This window comes from Acyrthosiphon pisum, chromosome X (genome assembly GCF_005508785.2).
Source record: "Acyrthosiphon pisum isolate AL4f chromosome X, pea_aphid_22Mar2018_4r6ur, whole genome shotgun sequence".
Classification (NCBI taxonomy): domain Eukaryota; kingdom Metazoa; phylum Arthropoda; class Insecta; order Hemiptera; family Aphididae; genus Acyrthosiphon; species Acyrthosiphon pisum.
In genome coordinates this window covers 81,293,066-81,314,253 of record NC_042493.1, presented here as the reverse complement: position 1 = coordinate 81,314,253, position 21,188 = coordinate 81,293,066, and the positions used below count along the sequence as shown (strand labels likewise).

At 31.8% G+C, this 21,188-nt stretch overlaps 2 protein-coding genes across 2 annotated transcripts in view; both read left to right on the top strand.

The window, feature by feature from the left end:
* LOC100166034 (nephrin-like) overlaps positions 1-21,188 on the top strand; it is a 511,552-nt gene that overhangs the window by 23,935 nt on the left and 466,429 nt on the right. The window lies entirely within an intron of this gene.
* Positions 14,643-16,196, top strand: LOC115034183 (zinc finger protein 271-like). The gene has a single exon (XM_029490064.1). It carries the CDS (start codon positions 15,148-15,150, stop codon positions 15,922-15,924), a length of 777 nt encoding a protein of 258 aa, XP_029345924.1. The 5' UTR covers positions 14,643-15,147; the 3' UTR covers positions 15,925-16,196.

Below are 21,188 nucleotides of genomic sequence, written 5' to 3'. Positions count from 1 at the left end.
TTTAAAATTTGCTCGCACAAACACACACACACACACACACACACATATAGACAAATATATATTAAGTGTAAATTATAGAATCATAATTGTAATTTGCGAAAATGATGTAATATCCTGGTAAAACCATTCGTGACGGTTTTAAAAAAAGAAAATAATAAAGTTAACGCACGTCTTCCTGAACTATCTCAGTCATTACGGTCAAATTTGAAAGTCGAACGGAATTCTAAGCTTTCAGTGAGGTTTTATAGGCAGTTTTTAGTACAAAATGTAGGTTACGGATAACTGGATTTCATAATATACTACCTACTGCAAAGTGCAAGATCCGAGCAAAGTTATCACAATATTAATTCTCACGGATCAAAAGCTTAACTAAATAATGAATTAATGATAAACTAATAATTATTTGTGTTCAGTATGACAGACATAAAATATAGACTATAGAGATATGTTTTAAATCCAAACTTTTATAATTTTATGAAATGCATAATACTTTGTAATTTCTTATCGTAATATTAGACCAATGGTTGTAATAGTGACTATGAAATTATGTTGTAAATGCCTAAATTTTAGATGGTAACTCTCATTTTCCGGTCATTTTTGACGATGCCTCAGTACTGACATTTTTGGAAGCCTATAATGTATATTATTTCTAATACTTGCAAACTCGGTCAGGCTGTATTTTTGGTGTCTCGTTTTTAAACAATATTGTGATTTATCGTCGGACCACCGATGATCGTTTGTCATAATCGTTATACTGTATAAAATATATTACCCAGTGGGGCTCGTGACGATTGCCGAGTGTTTCGCATAAATATAATTTAATATATTATTTTATCTGATTTGTTCGCCAATCGATAGGGACCGTATATATAGTCCGCACCCGACTCATCCGAGTTCGTATTTCGGACGACAAAATCGCAAACGATGAAACCTCTGTGGCGAATATGTCGGTAAAATATTTGTGCAGAGGCCTTAAAACGTATAGGTAACAACAATGTTTATGGCCATTATACCGAAAAACCCAAAGATTCGGTGTCCACATCCGGACCGAACGGCAAACACCGTCACGGTAATCGAATTTAAAATATCGCCATCTAACCCTATCATACACACCCATAATAGTATAAAGGTATACACAACGTTGAATAATAATAATAATGATAACCTAATAAAGTAGAGCGGCTGTTTGCTTTTTTTGCATCCATCGCATTATTGTCGTCGTCGTCGTCGTTTTATTTGAATAGACAATACACCCCCCTCCCCCCATGCACTCACACCTCCGTAAGTGTGTGATAAAAATATAACACTATAGGACAAACCACGACAGATTTCAATATTAATTCAGTGGTCGAATTTGAAAAATAAAAGAAATGCGATCCCAGACATGAATAAATTTAGCGTTCATTACAATGATACAATTCTTGGATTATGAAGTCTTTGCCCTCCCCACACGCCCCGAACATCCATCAACCACAATAAGTAGTTGGAATATAATATGCCAATACTATAGTAATATTTATTAACCATTATAATAAATATTATTTTTTTTATTTTTATTTATTAACATAAAAACCAATGGTTACATATTATAATAAGTATATCCTAACTTTTCCAATGAATTAGATACTTACCTAATTAATGATAAATAGATAGAAAATACTTTTGACCACGGACTAAGATATTAGTCCCTCTTCTTAGTTCGTGCGTTTTACGACGTTATCAATTATCATAAAAAAAATTATTAAATTGAATTTTAATAATATTTTATTGAATATACGTGCAACACGTCTTTACAAAATAATAATTACGACCCTGCGCCCCCTCCAACAATTTTGATCAACGAACATTATATATGTCTGGTCGAATAATATTATATTAGTATTATTATTATTATTTCGTCTGGTATAAATATTGTATACCACACTACTACCGTGGCGATTTCTGGTATCCGAACAGAACACTGCGTACGCGTTGGGAAAAAGAAATTAGACCGAGATCGTTGCAACAATATATATATTATTAAACTTTATGTGATACATCTGTGCTCACACGCATATACCACGAGATGTACAAAATGTAATTCCGAAAATAAAATGGAAAAATAAACCACTAAGCCCGTTGACGTACAAACAATACTCGTTATTATTTCAACGACTAAATAAATAACTAATTTTATTAACATAGTATTATATGGCATTTATTTGTTCACGCGCAGAGTCACTTTATTGTTTTTTATTCGCATTTTCCAAAAGTGCATACAATATCCACCTTTACCTTTTAAGTGGCTAAAGAGCTGTTTGTTTTTTTTCACCCGAAAGAACAACAATATAATATGTTTGAATCACTTTACTGAAAAACGTTTTAAATACTATTTTATAATACATAATACGTAATATTATTTACAACAAAATTATTAATAGGTACGTATAATACAACTATTTTGATTATATATTGAAACAACTTAGGGTCTTGGTGGTATTTAAATTACAAAACTACAATATTGTAGTTAGCCTGGAGAATGTTTTGATTTCAGTCGGTTACTCTAATATTGCAAGGTGTCTTATACATTTAAATGCATTTTTATTATAGGTGTATTATTTTAATTCAATTCAATGAAAATATTTCTAGAATTTTTTCCTGAAATATAGTTAGGAAAAGTATAACTAACCATAATACTTGTAAAATAATCGTATACACTATTTACCTATAATTATAGATACCAATCACAATGAAATCTATAATAACATTCGTTTATAACGACGATTTCTGTTTGACGAAATATTTTTGAAAACCTCACAATCAAATAATTAGATTCAAATTTATGTAATTCTATTTAACGAATTTCTATACCTAATAAGAGACTTTGTCATAATATGGAAGTTTCATTCGAGTTATTTGAAAAACATATGACAGTAAATAGATATTATAATATATATATATATAATATATATATCAAGTTAAATCGACGAATCAATACAAATAAATAATCGAAATAATCTCTAAGTACAACAATATTAATATAATGTATATAGTTAGAATCGCAAAACTAATCATTGTAAAATTCCTAATGAACACGATAATAATATTTAACTCTCAACTCTCTTTCCACATAAGTAGTATATTATTATTATCTTATTTTATAACATTTTCTCAATATTCACCACCTGAATTGTATGTACCTACAAATTATTATTACGTTTAGCTCTTTATAAAATATAACAATATTATAGTTTCGTTATATTTTCATCTGCGTCGTGTTATATATTTTGCAAGTACAAAAATATTATAAAAATATTATCGTCGACGCCACATGTACGATAACGATCCTCTGCAATTTTCTGCTGAATTTGTAATAGCATAATAAATAAATGATAGTAATAATAATAATACAAATACCGTCTTTCTCAAACTACAGTGCTACGACGACGATGACTGTTCGGATTTCTTTCATCATTCGCCCCTAGACTCGGGCGTATTGATGATGGACGTTTTGACGATAAGTTTGTTCCGTCCGGCTATATATTATTATTATTTCCTCGTGCACGGGTGTTTTTCCACAAGAGCCTCAGCGACAACAAAAATAACATAATATAATATAAATACGCGTTGATTGATAAATCTTTTGTTACCGGATAACGGGCATATATATTATAATAACGCTGTGTTTGTGGTTTTTTTTGTTTGTATTATTATCTATCGTTTTTACAATGCGCAGCAATTTGCCGCGTTTTGTATATAATATTTTCGAATCTGCCGCGTGAACGGCGTGTGTGTTATTCCTTCCTATATGCATCCGCTCTGACAATAAAATATCGTGAGTTATTTATTTCGTTGTTCCGATACAATGAGCGCACACCATAGTTATTGTAGTGACAGTAACAATAATAATAATAATAATAAGTCCAACGCACGTGGTGGTGTTTATCAACGAAGAGTCATTGTCTCTTGAAGAGACAATCTTGTCCTCCTCGTCCGATCTGCGTCGGTTCGTTATCTTCGACCCTGTACCTATTGATATTTTTATCCGTACTCGGCGAAAAAAAATCACCCACAGACAAACGCGGTGGCCCTCCGGAGAGGCCGCGTGGGCTTTGACCGTAACAGTAAAATACATTTTGAACGGAACGAAATAAAAAAAAAACCACCAACTTGCAAATCTAGAAACGTTTGGACGAATTTTATATCAGCAGAGGGGTATGCACCCCCCCTCCCCACACCAACTCTTACACACACACACACGCACACACACCCACACCTACTTATGCCCGTTTCAGGTATAATAGCCATCGTGGTTAATCTGTATTTAATTAGTTCGGTACAGTTTGCGGTCGGACTTTACGCCGAATGGTTTATCACTTTAAAATCGATCGTATCAGATTAGCATAACTACCGTTAAATACACCGTATGCTACACTCGACCACGCGGCTGCAGATTTATGTATAATATTATAATAGTATTTCGGTATACAACGACCACGGTTAATGTGTACGTGATCGCAGCGCACATAAACTTCGGCGGCGGCGGCAGCGCTTACCAGTTACCTGTTTATGCGCAAATCGTTTCGCGTTGCAGTACACTATGCGATTTCCTATTTTCTCAAACATCGCAGCACAAGTGTTTGGACGTTAAAATATGCTATGGTCGTTTTTACATTTTGCTCGTCGCGAATATCAATGGTTTCTCGGAAACAAACAATATTCCATCTGTCCCACCTGCCAGAGTGTACTGTAGAGTGCCAGAGCAGTGTACCTCGCAATGATTTTATTATTATTATTTTTCACCGTGCGCCGAGCGAAACACGGTTAGTCATCTACTGCACGGCCATTTGGGTCAGTGCGATATGGTGCAATATTCGTCCCCTCGGAAATACTGTTTTTCAGTGGTCATATAAGAGGACGCTGTGCATTTGTTATGTCCGTCTTACACACGTGGGGCTGGCAAATTTTCGTTCACCAGTTTCAATAGTGTGCCATTAGTTTTGAAACAAGAGTGACGGAGGAAGCACTTAACATTGTCTGCGCCAATGGATATTTTGATTTTCAAGCAAGATGTGAGCATTTTTAATTTGTGATATTTGATATTACTAAAAGTCTGATAATAGGTCAATCCACTATCTAATATTATCAAAACTAACAGCACCCTATTGAAACTAGTGAACGAAAATGTGCCATGTCGTATACGTTTGTAGACGGAGACAACAAACGCATGCGGGTAGCGCCTCTTAAAACTGAATAATTATTATTCTAATGGCGCCTAGATTTAAATGGAATAAGTACAGAGCGGATTCACATTAATTTATGCATTTTTTATTCTTATCTAACCTATTTTATATATATAGGATTCGTTATTTTATGTATAACTTAAATATGAAAGTGTTTTGTACGGTATATTATTTTAGGTAGACCGCGATTATATTATTATTGATGATATTATCTATATACCTATCTAGTAAAGAGCATTTTTAACCAATCGTAGCCGTGTACTGCATGTAAGTGGTAAGCCCAGGGCTTGCATTTGAAAAAAAAAATCCTTTTTATGTTATTTACAACTATAACACGTTACACAATTAATTATGCGTTTATTGTTATATATAATTAAAACGTTATCCAAGTATTGCGTATATCGTTATTTAGAAGTAAAACGTTATGCAAGTTTTGCGTTTATCGTCATTTAAAATAGTGTTAATATCTATTAAATGTAAAAATAATAACTAATGCGGATAAGGTAATGGCCTGGATACGGAACATAATATTATAATCAATTCTTAGATTGTTTACATGAACTATAAATGTTTCTACGAAACCAATAGGCCTTTTAAATTAATAGAATTTAAAATATTTCGTTTTGCGTTATATTTTTTTTTTAACGATACATAATATATTTTGTTAATCGTTATGTTTTGTTTTGTGGTATTTAATAATTTTTGATTATCGTTTTCCGTTATAATTACGTTATGATCATAACGTTGACAAGCCCTGGGTAAGCCTTTAATATTAATTTATACAGTCCATCGTATTTATATCAAAAGTGTTGGGGATAGAACCAGTTAAATACAGTTTTTCCGAAACTATACCGCGGCAGTGGTTATCCGAACGAATAGTAATAAGTACTAACAGGGGTGGACACTTTTGGGTGACGGGCCGATAACAGATAATCATTCACCATTTTATTTGAGGTTGTTTTTATCAGTTTTAATTCAAGATGAGAAACATATTCCAAACAACATTACAGTTTACAAGTCACTAATCAGTCTATTCACTATCTAAAATTGATAAAAACTATTAAAATGGCGGATGATTTTTTGTTTGGCCCTATCTTACTGTATAATTTGTTATCAGCGTCCATTCTGATTATTCTATTCTGTAGTACTATAGTTATTATAATAACAGCAGGTTTCACAATATTATTACCAGTTGACATATTTTTTCGTTCTCATAATGTTCAAACACAATATTTTACTAAGTAGGTAGGGTAAAATGCGTTTATTCCTATGCCTAGAAAAATATGTAAACGCCTACAAAGTGCAGGATTAGTCACTTATTTCGCGCCCGAGGCAAGATATAAAAATGTTGCTCTTGTATATAATTATAATATATTTTAGCAATTAAACATAATTTAACCTAACCGTTTTTCGCAGACTTTATTATGCTAATATTATGTTAGGAAACTGTTTTTTTACTGGGCCCGAAATCTATAACCACTGTGATGATAGTTCATGACGTATAAATCGAAAATCAAATATGTACATTTATATAATGTAATAATATTTTCAATAATATTTCAATGGTTATTACCTCTACTTCTCATGCCAACAATACATTCAATTATATGCAATTTTTATAACAATTTTATACTGGTCGACTTTAACATTATTATCAATAATACGATTGCAAACACGATCAGAGACACACTGTATACCAAATGCGTTGTTCCCATGCAGTGACGAGCCGTTGATCGTTTTATGTAAGTACAAAGTGGTCGCGACGGATAGACACGTCAGGTCATCTATTATATTATACAGGTACACCGCAAACGGACCGGACTAGTTTTAACACGTCGATCGAATGCTCTCTTGTCCGATGATCAGCCAAAGTCACGTTTTATATGATTACCTATTATATAGGTAGAGTTCTATTATGTTGTGTAACGGATATAATTACACCGTAAGAATAATAATAATAATAATAATAATTGTTACTGGAGTAATTACAATGATATTAATAGTAATAATAATAATAATACGAGTCTGAGCGAGTAAGAAAACAACCGCGGTATATTATATTGTGTGTCTGGTGGCGGCTGTAATATATCATATTCACGCCCTGCGATGTAACTAAATAATATAAGTAGTACGCTCTTCGGCATAAAATAATATGTAATAATTATAACACCGATACGTCACCGAATAAAATATTAGGTATGTGCACAGTCATTTTATTATTATTTCCCATCTCCCACCACCGCCTTGTCACGCTCGACCGCAACAATGTGAATAAATATTCTTATAGTATAATTATATAGTTTGTTTTAGTGCGAGAATATAATATATATATTTTATGCATAGGTATCATACCATAATATTTTTCCGCAGACATAATAATTTTGCACTTAAAATATAATAATATATATATATTTTCTACGATGAACATTTTAAAAACGAGTTTACCATCACAAATCAATACATATTATTACGATATTATTGATGCACTTGTGGTTGTGCAAATTGTAATGTAGCCACACGTTTGACCAGGTGAATCAGAATTACATGCCATCGCACTTAGAAGGGTCTGTCCGAATTCAAAATTGCATATATCTGCATACTACCGTGGTCTATAACTTAATAATATATGATACTGTGTGGTAAACATAAATTATTACAATATACAATGTAATTACATTTATTATCTGTAATATTAAACTCAAAATAAAATAACGCGGGTATAAGTGCGAAGGGAAATCATATACCTTAATAGTTAATACCTACTTTAATTTTAGTCTAATATAGTATTATTAACTATTTAGAACAGTAATTTTTTTAGTTTTCGTTGTAGTAATTGCTACAATGAGTATTAGGTATATGGTTATTTGTATAATCTTCTTAATAAGAAAACAAATAAAAATCTTGTATGCAGTTGATTGATAAAATAAAATGTGGACAAACTTTATAGAGTTGCACGCCGAAGGCCATTTAATAATTATTCATCGCGTCGATATAATAATATTATTTTTTTTCTTTATCTGAAATCGATTCGTTAAACACATACATCGAAAAAGCAAAAAGGGACGGTATAAAAGAGTCGAATATGGTTGCATGCGGTGGGTGAGAAGTGGTGATGATAACTTTTTTGATAACATAATCAAGAACGGGGACAGAGTAACAACAATGTCCACTGTCTCCGGACGCGTCCCGAGTCAAACTTATAACGATTATATAATATATATTTTACCTTTATGCTTGTGGGGATCATAGGACACATGACTTAGCCTACGGGCTCGGTACACGATCTTAGATAATATTATGGAAACGGATGGTGCACTGCTCTTATCGGTGATTTCAAGCGTAAGTCCCTTTCGCCTCTTATGCCGCCACGGCCGACGTACCACTAAATCACGTTATCTTTTGCGGGCCTACGTATAGTTGTCGAGCGGGTCTCTCGTGGTCGGCCCTGTCATTTTAATTAGCCACGCTTTGAATTCGCAAAATCAGTCTATTTCCTAATGTGGTGGTTACTGGCATGAATGCACTAATTTCCTACCGGTATCCATGCTTAAAATTGATTTTTAAATTTTGTATCATTTAATCGATAGTAGGTAGGTAATAAACGCCTAATAGGTAAAAAATGATTGTAATAGGAAACGATATAGTCTCTTGAGACTTAGGTACAGCCATTTAAATATTTTATTTTAGTATTACAGGAGATGTCGTGTACCAGGACTACACTATAATATATAATAGTACCTACTAGTATAAGCACTGGTAAATATGCAGACAAAAAGTTGGTTTTCACCCTGTGACCTACCCGGGATAGTTTTGCATAGCAAATCGAGTGATGTTTTTGACTTAAACTGTCTGAACGAGCGACCCCGCCGTGTCTCCAGGTGTAGAAAAAAAATTGGTTTTTACCCTGAGGTGGTTTTACATTGCAAATCGAGGGATGTTTTAGATTTACAAAGCGAAACACTTGATGTAGTTGTCTCCTACGCAAAATATATTTATTTGTATTTTCAACATGTATAGTTATTTATTTAAATAATAACTATTATTACTAATGACATAACTTCACAACCAATAATTTCTGCATTTTTTTATTTTGCATCATTAATTTTAAAACGTTGACTTGCCTAGGGTTAAAAATAAAACACTACCATTTACGATTTTATTCAGACTCATGGTACAGTATTATAATATGTACATGTGTACCAGGACCGTCTTTAAGATTTTCTAAGCCAAAAGAAAAAAAATAATTGCGTGACCTAGTGAGGAAATAATTGGGAGCCTAACATATATTATATTTTTACTCTTAAACAAACTCCTTTGATTTTTCGTAACATATTTGCCTCGCTATCGTATTATAATAATTGACCACGGCAGAAATTAATTTATTACATATAATACCCCCCCCCCCCCCTCATCACTATCTAAGTACTGATTTAACAAGAATGACACAGATAAAAATATCGTTGTAGGTGCATTGTTAAAATAATAATAATAATTTATAACATCAGTTTAACAGTATAATGACAGTGATCACACGGTCCATATAGTCCAATAGAAAACATTTGTATATTATATTATTATTATAATGAAACGTATAACAATAATAAAAAATAATATTGTAGGCTCAACAACGAGATAAATACTCGTTATGCCCCACGGTAGGTGCCAGTTGTACCTATCTCATGACTGATAAGGTATTATTTAGAAGTGCTCTGTCATCCACCGCCCTCGTCAATTCACCACCAGACTCGTTGTGGCCTTCTAATGTTCAAATATTCCATGAAGTATATAGGGTGTCTCAATCATAAGTCTCATTGTGTTGGTCCACGGCAATTATAACCATGACCGCGGTATTACAGACCCACAATATTTTAATCGTTTATCAATTATAATATTATAGGTACATATTTCGTTTTTAGTGAAAACAAATAGAAACTTGCATAATTATTAAATATATTTTTATTGTCGATTGGTTATAACACGGTGACTGTGATCAATATTCTCTGTGAACGTGGTAACATGTGATTGTATACTAATAGTTCTGAATTATATAATAAGCTAATATTACAAGAATAATATGTTTGAACCGTCTATAAAGTGAAACACAAACGCAGCATACAACCAGATTATTTTCAATGTTATTCTATGGACTGTTTCATTGGCGACATATATTTTAATATCAACAAAGTTTACGCATACGGCATACCTAGGTAGTTTGTAAGCAATTAAATAATTATAAATCGATTGCATTTGCATTAGCCCATACCTATTACATCCTGCTATTTTGCTTGACTTTAAACGCTTGTAATTTCCCCTCTATTAAACCGTTATGAAACTCATACTAATCGTAGGTATATTTTGTTCAATTTACAATTTGTTTGGTTCTAAAAATCAAAAGGTGAAAATAAAATGTTGAAGATAACTCCTACCGTCATATTACGATTGGTATATGGGTATGTAAAGATTAGATTTTTTTTTTTATAATAACGGTATCGCAGAATCTAGGTATATAATAATAATATATATAATATTATCGAAATATATTTTTATTTTCATCTTAAATCCATTTGTTTAACGCGTCACAGAGTCAAAACCCGCAAAGTTTGAAGTACAGAAATACTCGTGGTTGATTAATACAATGTTTGAAATTTTAAAAAAATGGCTTACCGAAAGTTTTCGAAAGAAACATCCAAGTATACGAATAAAAACAGTTGAACCATTGAGCTCTCTCTCCTGCTATATACTTCACCGAACATATATATATAGGTACGAACACTACAGTCACGAAGTTTGTTTAAAAATTGTTTTTATTTAGATACTTCCGGGAGGTTTTTTTTCTCTCTTTTTTCCTTTTTTTTTTAGTATAAAGTAACCGGTAAAACAGTTTTCGGGAATGGACCATTTTTTCCCTTTCCTTTTACGGGTCAGAGATTTGGGAATCTCGTTACATCACGCCGTTGAAATCCCGGCTAACGGGCCGAAAAAGACAAGAGCGCGAGTAACAATATATTATTATGCACGCGTATCCCAACATTATTTTCAAAGAAAACAATGTTATTATATGGCGGCCTCTGTATATATATTACAGTCTCCGCACTTGCATATACGCTCTAGCCCTTACGGCCTCCCTCGGGGCAAAATGATTATGGGAAACTCTGCCGAACACATCGTCGGCGGCGGCGGCGCTCGCACATTTTATGGTGAACTCTGCGTTGCAATTTTTTACCGTATTTTTATGTCCGATGCGACCCCGTTCGCGGGGGTATAATGCAAAAGTCCATTTAACCCTCAAATCGCAACACCATATTATATCCTATTATACCCATGTGCGTAAACCTGCGTGGCAGCGGATGTATACATTACGCGGTTTCTGATTAACCTGTAGCGAATCTTAGTAAGTATAGGTATGCCCGTGATGCTATACGTCATGATATTATACCAACACCCTAGACGTGGTTATCGCGGGATAATCAGTGACCGAAAAACCGTGGTTTCCAAACCCTGGGACAGAGTTTTGACTGTCTGTCACCAGCAACACTTCAATATAATATTGTTTAGGATATTATAATATAAAATATAGTATGAAAAAGTTCATCGCAAACAATTAATAAAAAATTCAAAACGAAACCGTATGCCAATTATTATTGTTTACCTGTAATTCTCTATATTAACTATATAGGGGTCTCCGAACCTCCAAGGTTATTGATTTTTTGAAAATATATTCAATACATGAATCGCTAAAAATAATAATTCTTACGAATCTTTTATTTAATTTTCTCTCCACCGATATCCAAAATATGTGTTTGGCCGGTGATGCGGAAGCGTATCACAGTTTTGGCCATTCGTATGAAAAAAGTTGAACTCTATGAAGTTGTTAGTGTTCGTCTCGATGCCGATCGTACAACAATGCTGTACATGGTGGTTTTTCTCTATCCAAGTCCTGCGCTCGATGAGGCTCTGTGAGAATGCGACGGGTGGCGGGCGGGTGAACGACTGCAAGAGGGAGCGAGTGAGAGGTGTGCGCGAAAATAGTTGGATTTTCGCCGTTTTCAGTACGATGCGTCGGGTTTAATATAAAACGCCGTCGCGCGAATGAAAGAAGGACGAGGGCTATTTTCCGGCGGTGCGCGAGACAAATGTAGGCAAATCTACACGTCCAGTAGAAAATAAACGAGCTCCGATTCTCGCCCGCACACACGACTATCTCTCTCTCTCTCTCTCACTCTCTCTCTATCTATCTCACACACACACAAACACAAACGCATATATTATATTAGAATATATATCTATAAGTGTTTGTGTGTATGTGGCTCGTCCAAAATGGGAAACACGAATTCTTTATTATATTCATTGTTGTTCGGAAACAACCGTGGAAATACGTTTTGCCCAATGATTTGGCACGGTTTCAATAACAAAAACATATTCCGTTTTATACATCTAAACGTTCGGGTTATCTGCGCGAATGTCTGTGTGTGTGTGTGTGTGTGTGTGTGTGTGTGCGTGCGTGCCGCGTGCGTGCGTGAGAGAGCGTGTGCGCGTTTTGAGATTAATTAAACGAAAAATTAATTTTTGTACGTTCGAATGGTTTGGTGATTGGGTAATGATATTATTATATTATCAATCAAAAATTATGAAATGCGCACGTGATGCTGAACGCCGGACCGATGCGAGTTATAATAATATTATTCGAGTGAAAACCGTCCGAAATAAGCGTTCCGCATATGTACAATATATCATATCACGTGCGATTAATGAATAATCAATCACGGTAATGATTCATTTATAATATTATTATACATTTCGATATATTAATGTAATAACAATCATAACTTGTATTGGCAATCGTTTTTGCTAGATCTTATTTTTTCATCAAAAATATCTAAAAATTTGGCACTGTGATAATGTCGACGTTTAAAAGATCTATGTCCATAGAAGGACGACCGACATTCATTGATCGTACGCAGGACGGTTTTTTTATGTTCCCTGCACCCTTGCCTTAAGATTTGTCGAAAATGTGTCAAACACGGAATATTTCGGTGAGGTTCCTTCGTTTTTGGAAAATGGGGACCTTTTTCATCGTTTGACCGTATAAAAATTGTTAACATTTAGCTATGGATTGAAAATTTAAAACAAGGTTCCACGTAAGTAGGTTATTCAGTAACCAAAAAAACTAAAAAATATAAAAATACAGTTTGTTTTATAGTTATTTTATGTTTAAATTTAGACAATATTAGATATTTTGCTGTAGTTTTATAATAACACTAGCCGATCCGTTACAGCTTTGCCCGTGATTGGAATTGTTTATTTTGCCTCCGGACGATGATATGTATAATTTTTTATTCAAATTTTATCGTTCAATATGATCGGCAAGTAAACATAAAAAAATGTTAATGAAAACGTTTTGAAATGTTTCTAGCGGTATTAATGATAAATATATTTTTATCAAAAATAGCTGATCCCGTGCAATCCATTGTCCGTTAAATGTAGGTACCAACTCTATATGACTTAAATTTCGTTCCATTCGTTATTTAATAATCGGTGTATAGTGTTCAAAACTTATCTTAACTTTTCCGTTTCCCAGAATAAAAATTATGATTCGCAGCAACATATTATCAGGTAGGCAATATACCTGTGGTAGATCGCGGACCCCGTGCTGTTTGTATATAAGTGTATGATTTAACTCTAAAGTAAGAAAGTTATACCAAGTTTGTGGTTTTTACTTAATTCCACTTACGGTGGATTAAAATAATCAAATTTTTTTAATGATATTAAAATCCGATGAATAAAAAAACCAAATTTAACACTTGTTAAGTTAATCAATCTTCTTCCCAGAGGTCTAATCTAGACACAAACATTAATTTATATATGCATATTATATATTGATGGAAAATAATAATACAAATCAACAAACATGTCCGATTAACTAATAGTAACCAATACATTATAACATACTATTATTGTTTTAATCTATAACACTAACTACATTTTTTATTATTTAGTTTATTTTTTTCTGGACAGAAGGCGCCACTGTTGTATATTTGACATCCCTATTTCCTACTTTTCTGGTGGATTTTCCTAAAATGTTCTTTCATAAGAACCTTGTCCTGATAATTACGAACACAACAAAAAAAGAATCAGCCAAATCGGTTCAGTAGTTTTCTCGGTTAGTGCGGTCGTAGAAATCTCCTTATAATTTTATATAGTAGTATAGATTATTCGTTTATACTTAAAACTTTTAAAGTATATTATTATGTACAAATACGATAATTGGTATTCAATAAAAATAAATTCAACTTATACAACTACCGTATTAATAGTAAAAATATAAATAGAATACAAAATATCCTAGGCTGATAAACCGTCTCCGCTCAGAATCGTTTTTCGTATACAATGATATTATATCATCGAATTCATATAACTGTACAGCAGATCGACTACCACTTACCTGTTCTTAATATTTATCTTATTTTTACTTTATTGCTTATTACACTATGTATATACTTACACATCAAATATTTCTTATTGGTCCACCAAGGCTGTGCTGCAACTAACTATAACGCATTACTAGTAGGTAGTGATAACGTTTTCGCGGCCTTAGGGTGTAATATTTGTGTTCCAAAATCAATCTCAAGCATTAATTAATAGATTTGGATTTAGGAGTTCATTTCTGGGTGAAATTGTAATATATTTTAAAACAAATTAATGATTTTATAAAATTGTGTTGTGTTAAATTCAACATAATGTACTCTATTTAAGTTTAAAAAGTAATACAATATGTACTGGCTTAAAAATATGGCGAAGACAATAAATTGTAATCGATCATAAACAAAATAGCATAGTAACCAAGTAATTGTATGAAAAACAATTATGTACGAATTAAATAAAATATTTACTAATAGAAGCAGACAGGCAATTTAATAGCTTGAAAATGGAGAATAAACCTTACGCTTGTGATGTATTCGACAAGCCGTTCTCTGTAAGTAGCAAACTAATGATACATCGACACACACACGCAACTGAAAAACCGTACGAGTGCGATGTATGTGACAAATCTTTCGCTAATAAAACCGGTTTGACGAGACATCGACGCACACACACTGGTGAAAAACCATACGCATGTGATGTATGCGAAAAGTCGTTTAATACAACTGGGTATTTGACGGCACATTGGCGCACACACACTGGCGAAAAACCGTACGCGTGTGATGTATGCGACAAGTCGTTCTCTGTAAGTAGCAGTTTGACCGTACACAAGAGGACACACACTGGTGAAAAACCATACGCATGTGATGTATGCGACAAGTCGTTTTCTGAAAGTAGCACATTGACAAAACATCGTCGCACACACACTGGCGAAAAACCGTACGCGTGTGATGTATGCGACAAGTCGTTCTCTGTAAGTAGCAGTTTGATCGTACACAAGCGGACACACACTGGTGAAAAACCATACGCATGTGATGTATGCGACAAGTCGTTTTCTGAAAGTAGCAAATTGACAAATCATCGTCGCACACACACTGGCGAAAAACCGTACGCGTGTGATGTATGCGACAAGTCGTTTTCTGTAAGTTTCAGTTTGACGGCTCACAAACGAATGCACACTGGCGAAAAACCGTACGCGTGTGATGTATGCGACAAGTCGTTCTCTGTAAGTAGCAGTTTGATTGTACACAAGCGGATACACACAGCACACCGGTCGGATTGATCAAATATCTATGATCCAATAAGGGCCATATTAAAATATGATACATAATGCTAACGTTTGTATTATTTTGGTGGCACTGTTAAAGTGCTAATTTTGTCATTTACATTGTGCATAGTTAATTCCTAATACAAAATTGCTAATTTTTTCAAAATAATATGCATAAGTAAATTCTACATTTCGTCTTGTTTTCAACTTTTATCGAATTAATATTTCAAAAATTAAAAGGTGTGAAAATTTCATGAATGCTGTGTTTTTTACAATCAATAATATTTGTACCCGTTTTAGTATCTAAGTGAACTAATCACAGAAAAAATATTTGTGATAAAAATAAAATTTAAATGCTGTGAATATTGATTTAAATTTGTTACATACAAACAAATGTAACTAACTATTGAATAACAATTCAAAAATAAATTATAATTATTAGAAAATAAAAAAAATAAATTTCCAATTAAACATAAATTATTACTCGTATTTTAACCATATATGGCAATAATTTAATGATAAATGAAACCTTGATTCAGAACCAGCAAAAATATGACAAAACAGCATTTATCACTTTATCTTATATCTACTGCGTATTTCCACAGTACTAAAGTATAAAGACTACTAAGTTCTAACTTTAAACGCTTACATAAAAATATTTTGAGTATGTATTTCCATAGTTTAAATTGGTTCATGAACAAATTGTTAGGAGCCTTGTATTAAGTTTTCAAACTTTTTGACAAATGAAAACATTGATATAGAAAGAAAACAATTTCAAAGATACCAATGTCTATAAATAGCACACGACAGTCATAATATTTTGAAAAATTTACAATGCATGAAAAATGGTCTTGTTTTATAAATGTGTTGTAAAAATGTTAACTACCTATATCTTCATTTATTTACTTTATTGTACTTACAAAAAAAATACAATTTATTTGTTGAGAACTGGTTTTGCATAAAAATTCCCGTTTTTATTTAATTGGTTTTTTACACTGGGGATCTTCAGTCTTGACCTAATTATATTTAATTTGCTACCAAAGACCACCCCCAAAGTTGAAAGTCAATTATTTTTTCAACTACTCATCGTTGATATGGTCAAACCAAAAACAAAAATTCACCGCTGTAAGATCAACACATTTATCACTCCGCTTAGAATTTAAAACATGGAAAAATTGGTCTTTTACCAAAAACTAGTTTAAAAAAAAATAATTTTCTTATTTTGTTGTAACTATGAAAGTGAATAACCGTAGATACTTGAAATGTTCACTGAATAATGCGGCTTTTTAATGTATTGGCTATCGGGCCCTTATGACGACCCACTTTCCGATAGGCCAAAAATGACACGTCCACTGCTCCAGCATTCGATTTTTCTGGGATTCTTTTATGCCAATGTATTAACGTATTACGCTCCGTGAAAGTTTAATCAAACATTACATCGAGTATGCTAGTTTAGCAGATTTCATGGACAATATCGAAACATCAAACGAATTTCCTATGAGAAAACAAAACATGTCTCATCGATTGTTGTTATCACTGAAAACTTGATACGTGGTGTATTTCGTTTTTATTGAATCATGTTATCAGTATAAAATGTATGAGTTTAATCATTGTTGTATAAAGCTTATGATGAAACTTGCTTACCCTAGATGATGTAGCCCATTTAAATGTAAAATAAAAATAATTTTGCTCATACCTAATCTAAATAAAAAGTACTATAATAGTAAAGTAATATAATTATTTTATGTATCGTTAATTAATTATTAAAACATGTAATACATTTTACATTTTAATTTTAAGATGCACTTCAGCATAGGTATTGCATCACACTTATGAATGAGAAATATATATTTTTTAAATAGATCTTTTACACTCAGTTATTGATTTCTATATGAACACATTATTTTATTTTATTATATTTAAATAATGAAGATTATATAGGTACGTTATAATGTGGCCACATCTTGCTACAGTATAGTTTGGACAATATAAGTATGAATACTATTTTTTGGACACATTTAGTTCATTGATCGGTGTACATTTCGTCATTCAATTTAAAACACATAATACGATCGTGACAGGATACAATAAATTGGTTTTTCACAGAGTTATAATAAATTGAAACAAATTATAGTCTAAAAACGTTATTTATTTATACATCTTTTATTCACTTCTGCAGTTTCAATAGGTTGTTAGCATTTTCTTGTATTATTAATGAATCATACCATTTCGACTACTGTAATGAATTATTGGTGTAAATCGACATCGAATGATTACCACAGTGTATCAGCTTCGGCACAAACCATTACAATATATATTATTGCGTAATGCATTTCATTGAGATGCTAATGAAGTAAAATTTACTCACATTGTTTTATCCGCGCTTAATAAAATGTTTGTGGATTTTTCTCTATTTTTTTGTAACGTGATTACTGATTAGTGTTTGCCGATACAGATACGGCCGTGCTGATTCCGTGATAACATATTATTATATTGATACTTGGGTAATTAGGGCGAACTCAGTTTACCAACTTAAATTAATCTATGAGTGAGGTCTGGTCATTTTTATTTTCGACTATAATTTTTTTACCTTCTTTTTTATTGGCTTATAAAATACTTTTTTAAATAAAAAGAAAATAATTTCGTCGCTATAGGTAACTGCTAGTTAATTTACGTAAAATCCATCAGAATATTCATATGGAAGCAGGTGGTACTTATAATATTTATCTTGCACACTTGCATGTCTTTATATAAGTATCATTAAGCAGACACTATATTATATCATTGGCTATATAAAGTGGAAATGCATTTTCTGAGACTTTTCACGGATAAGACTTCTTTCCCATACGAGTTTTATATTCGCATAATGTATAATGTTTTCTGAACGAACCATTTTGATGAAATAATTTTAAATAGGCATCACATAAAGACGTTTTGTGTCCCGCGGGACTCTGTGTATGTTTCATAAAGTCACAATCAATTTAGAGAAACGACTTAACGTACAATAAACTGCACTTAAATAAAAGGCATTTCTTCAGACGGTTTTCCCAGTTATCGTGAACAATGTATATTGTATTTTATATACTTATTATGGATATAAATTATTTTACAGTGACATTTTTTGATTACTTATGCGCTTTATTAACGCACAATAATCCATTAGGACATGATATTATTTAAGTTTTATCAACTTGTTCGGTATGTTATGAAACTAACAACAATTTATAGTTACAATAATGAATGGTTTGCTTACTGCAAGGGGAGGTACTACTACAGTCAATCATACGAAAAAGTGGTATAAAAACCTATACCTAATAGCCTCACAGAACTGTTCGACTTTGATTCAACGAATTTTAATTCTCCAAACAGATTTTGATTTTTCAACCAAAAATTATGTTTTATTGAATGCATTTTTAAAAATTATTATTTTATATGTTTTAAATCTTAAAATTTACTTTAAAGTACATAAACATATATAAACCTATTGTACATTTCAAAAATATATACATTATAAACAATACACATTATACGCCCACGTGTGGGAGCATAATTTATTATTATCGTATTATGGTCTTTACCAATTACACGAATTTGAACTTAATATGTTACGCGTGCCTTGCAAACTTTACTGTTCATATATTTTTTATTTCCGAATTATTAGTGTTTGGTGTGTCAGTTTATGTGATAATCTTATATTATTTTAATATAAGCCCCGAAAATATAATTTAACGTCTTCTAAAAATTATCTTAAAGCATCAAAATGCATTAGTTCAGAGAATATGTTGTTTTATGAAAATTCAAATAGCAAAATAACTACTAAAATCATCTTACATCATAATAGGGTACCTATGATAACTGAAAAAAAAAACAGTTGTTAATCTATAAAATGTGGTCTAAGAACTCGCACTGTCAATACAATAAGGCCACAACTCAAAATTTATGATTTTTGTGTTTTTGGTGTCTATGAATTCGTAATTTTTTTCTCTTTTTTTTGATAGTGGCTCTATCTACCTCTTTATATTAGTACTGATAATATTTGACGATAACCTTTATTGCATTGAGCGTATAATGTTAAATTCCTGAGTACAATTTGGCCGTAAAACGAAATGTGGCTCGTTCACTAAAACAAGTTTTTAAGGCCAGAACAATAAGGCCGTATATTGAAATATGGCGCTTTTGCAATTTAAAACAATCAAACTTCCAGAGCAATTACGCCACATATTGAGATAATAACATTGATAACAATTATAATAATGTAATATAAAATATTATTTTATTCTTACTCTAGTCATAACTCATAATTTATAGTATTTACATTGTGTATAATTATTAGTTTTGTATTAATTTAATAAGTAATATGACTTCTCGTGGTAGGGTTAATAAACTTTTAAGTTTGTGTAATTTAAAACCATCTATTAAAAACAATATCAGTCAGGCTAATATAGAGGAAAACAAGGTAAGTACATCATAGTTTTTAGTTTATATTAATAAATAAATACTTATATATAACCTTCTAAAATATTTTTTTTAGATTGCTACAGTTAAGAACAATAATAATGATTATTATTCTACTGTCCATAATGATCAATACTCAACCACAGACCAAAATAATATTGATAGATTACTTTTGGAAAACAAAGTAAGTACATCATAGTTTTTAGTTTATATTAATAAATAAATACTTATATATAACCTTCTAAAATATTTTTTTTAGATTGCTACAGTTAAGAACAATAATAATGATTATTATTCTACTGTCCATAATGATCAATACTCAACCACAGACCAAAATAATATTGATAGATTACTTTTGGAAAACAAGGTAAGTACATCATAGTTTTTAGTTTATATTAATAAATAAATACTTATATATAACCTACTAAAATATTTTTTTTAGATTGCTACAGTTAATAACAATAATAATGATTATTATTCTACTGTCCATAATGAGCAATACTCAACCACAGACCAAAATAATATTGATAGATTACTTTTGGAAATCAATGTAAGTACATACATAATCAATGTATAACTGTATTTAATATTATTTTAACTGAAATCATATTTTGTTTTCTAAATAGTATTTTTTAATTACTAACGTCATATTGAATTATTTTACTTTTGTAGGGTGATACTTTTAACTGTTTTGATTATGATATTGAATTTGAACCAACTAATTCAATTTTGGAATCTGTTCAAAATATTGTAACACAGCCAAGTCAAAATGAATCTGATACTTTAGTAGAAAACTTTGTTATGGAACAAACCGATCAAGCACA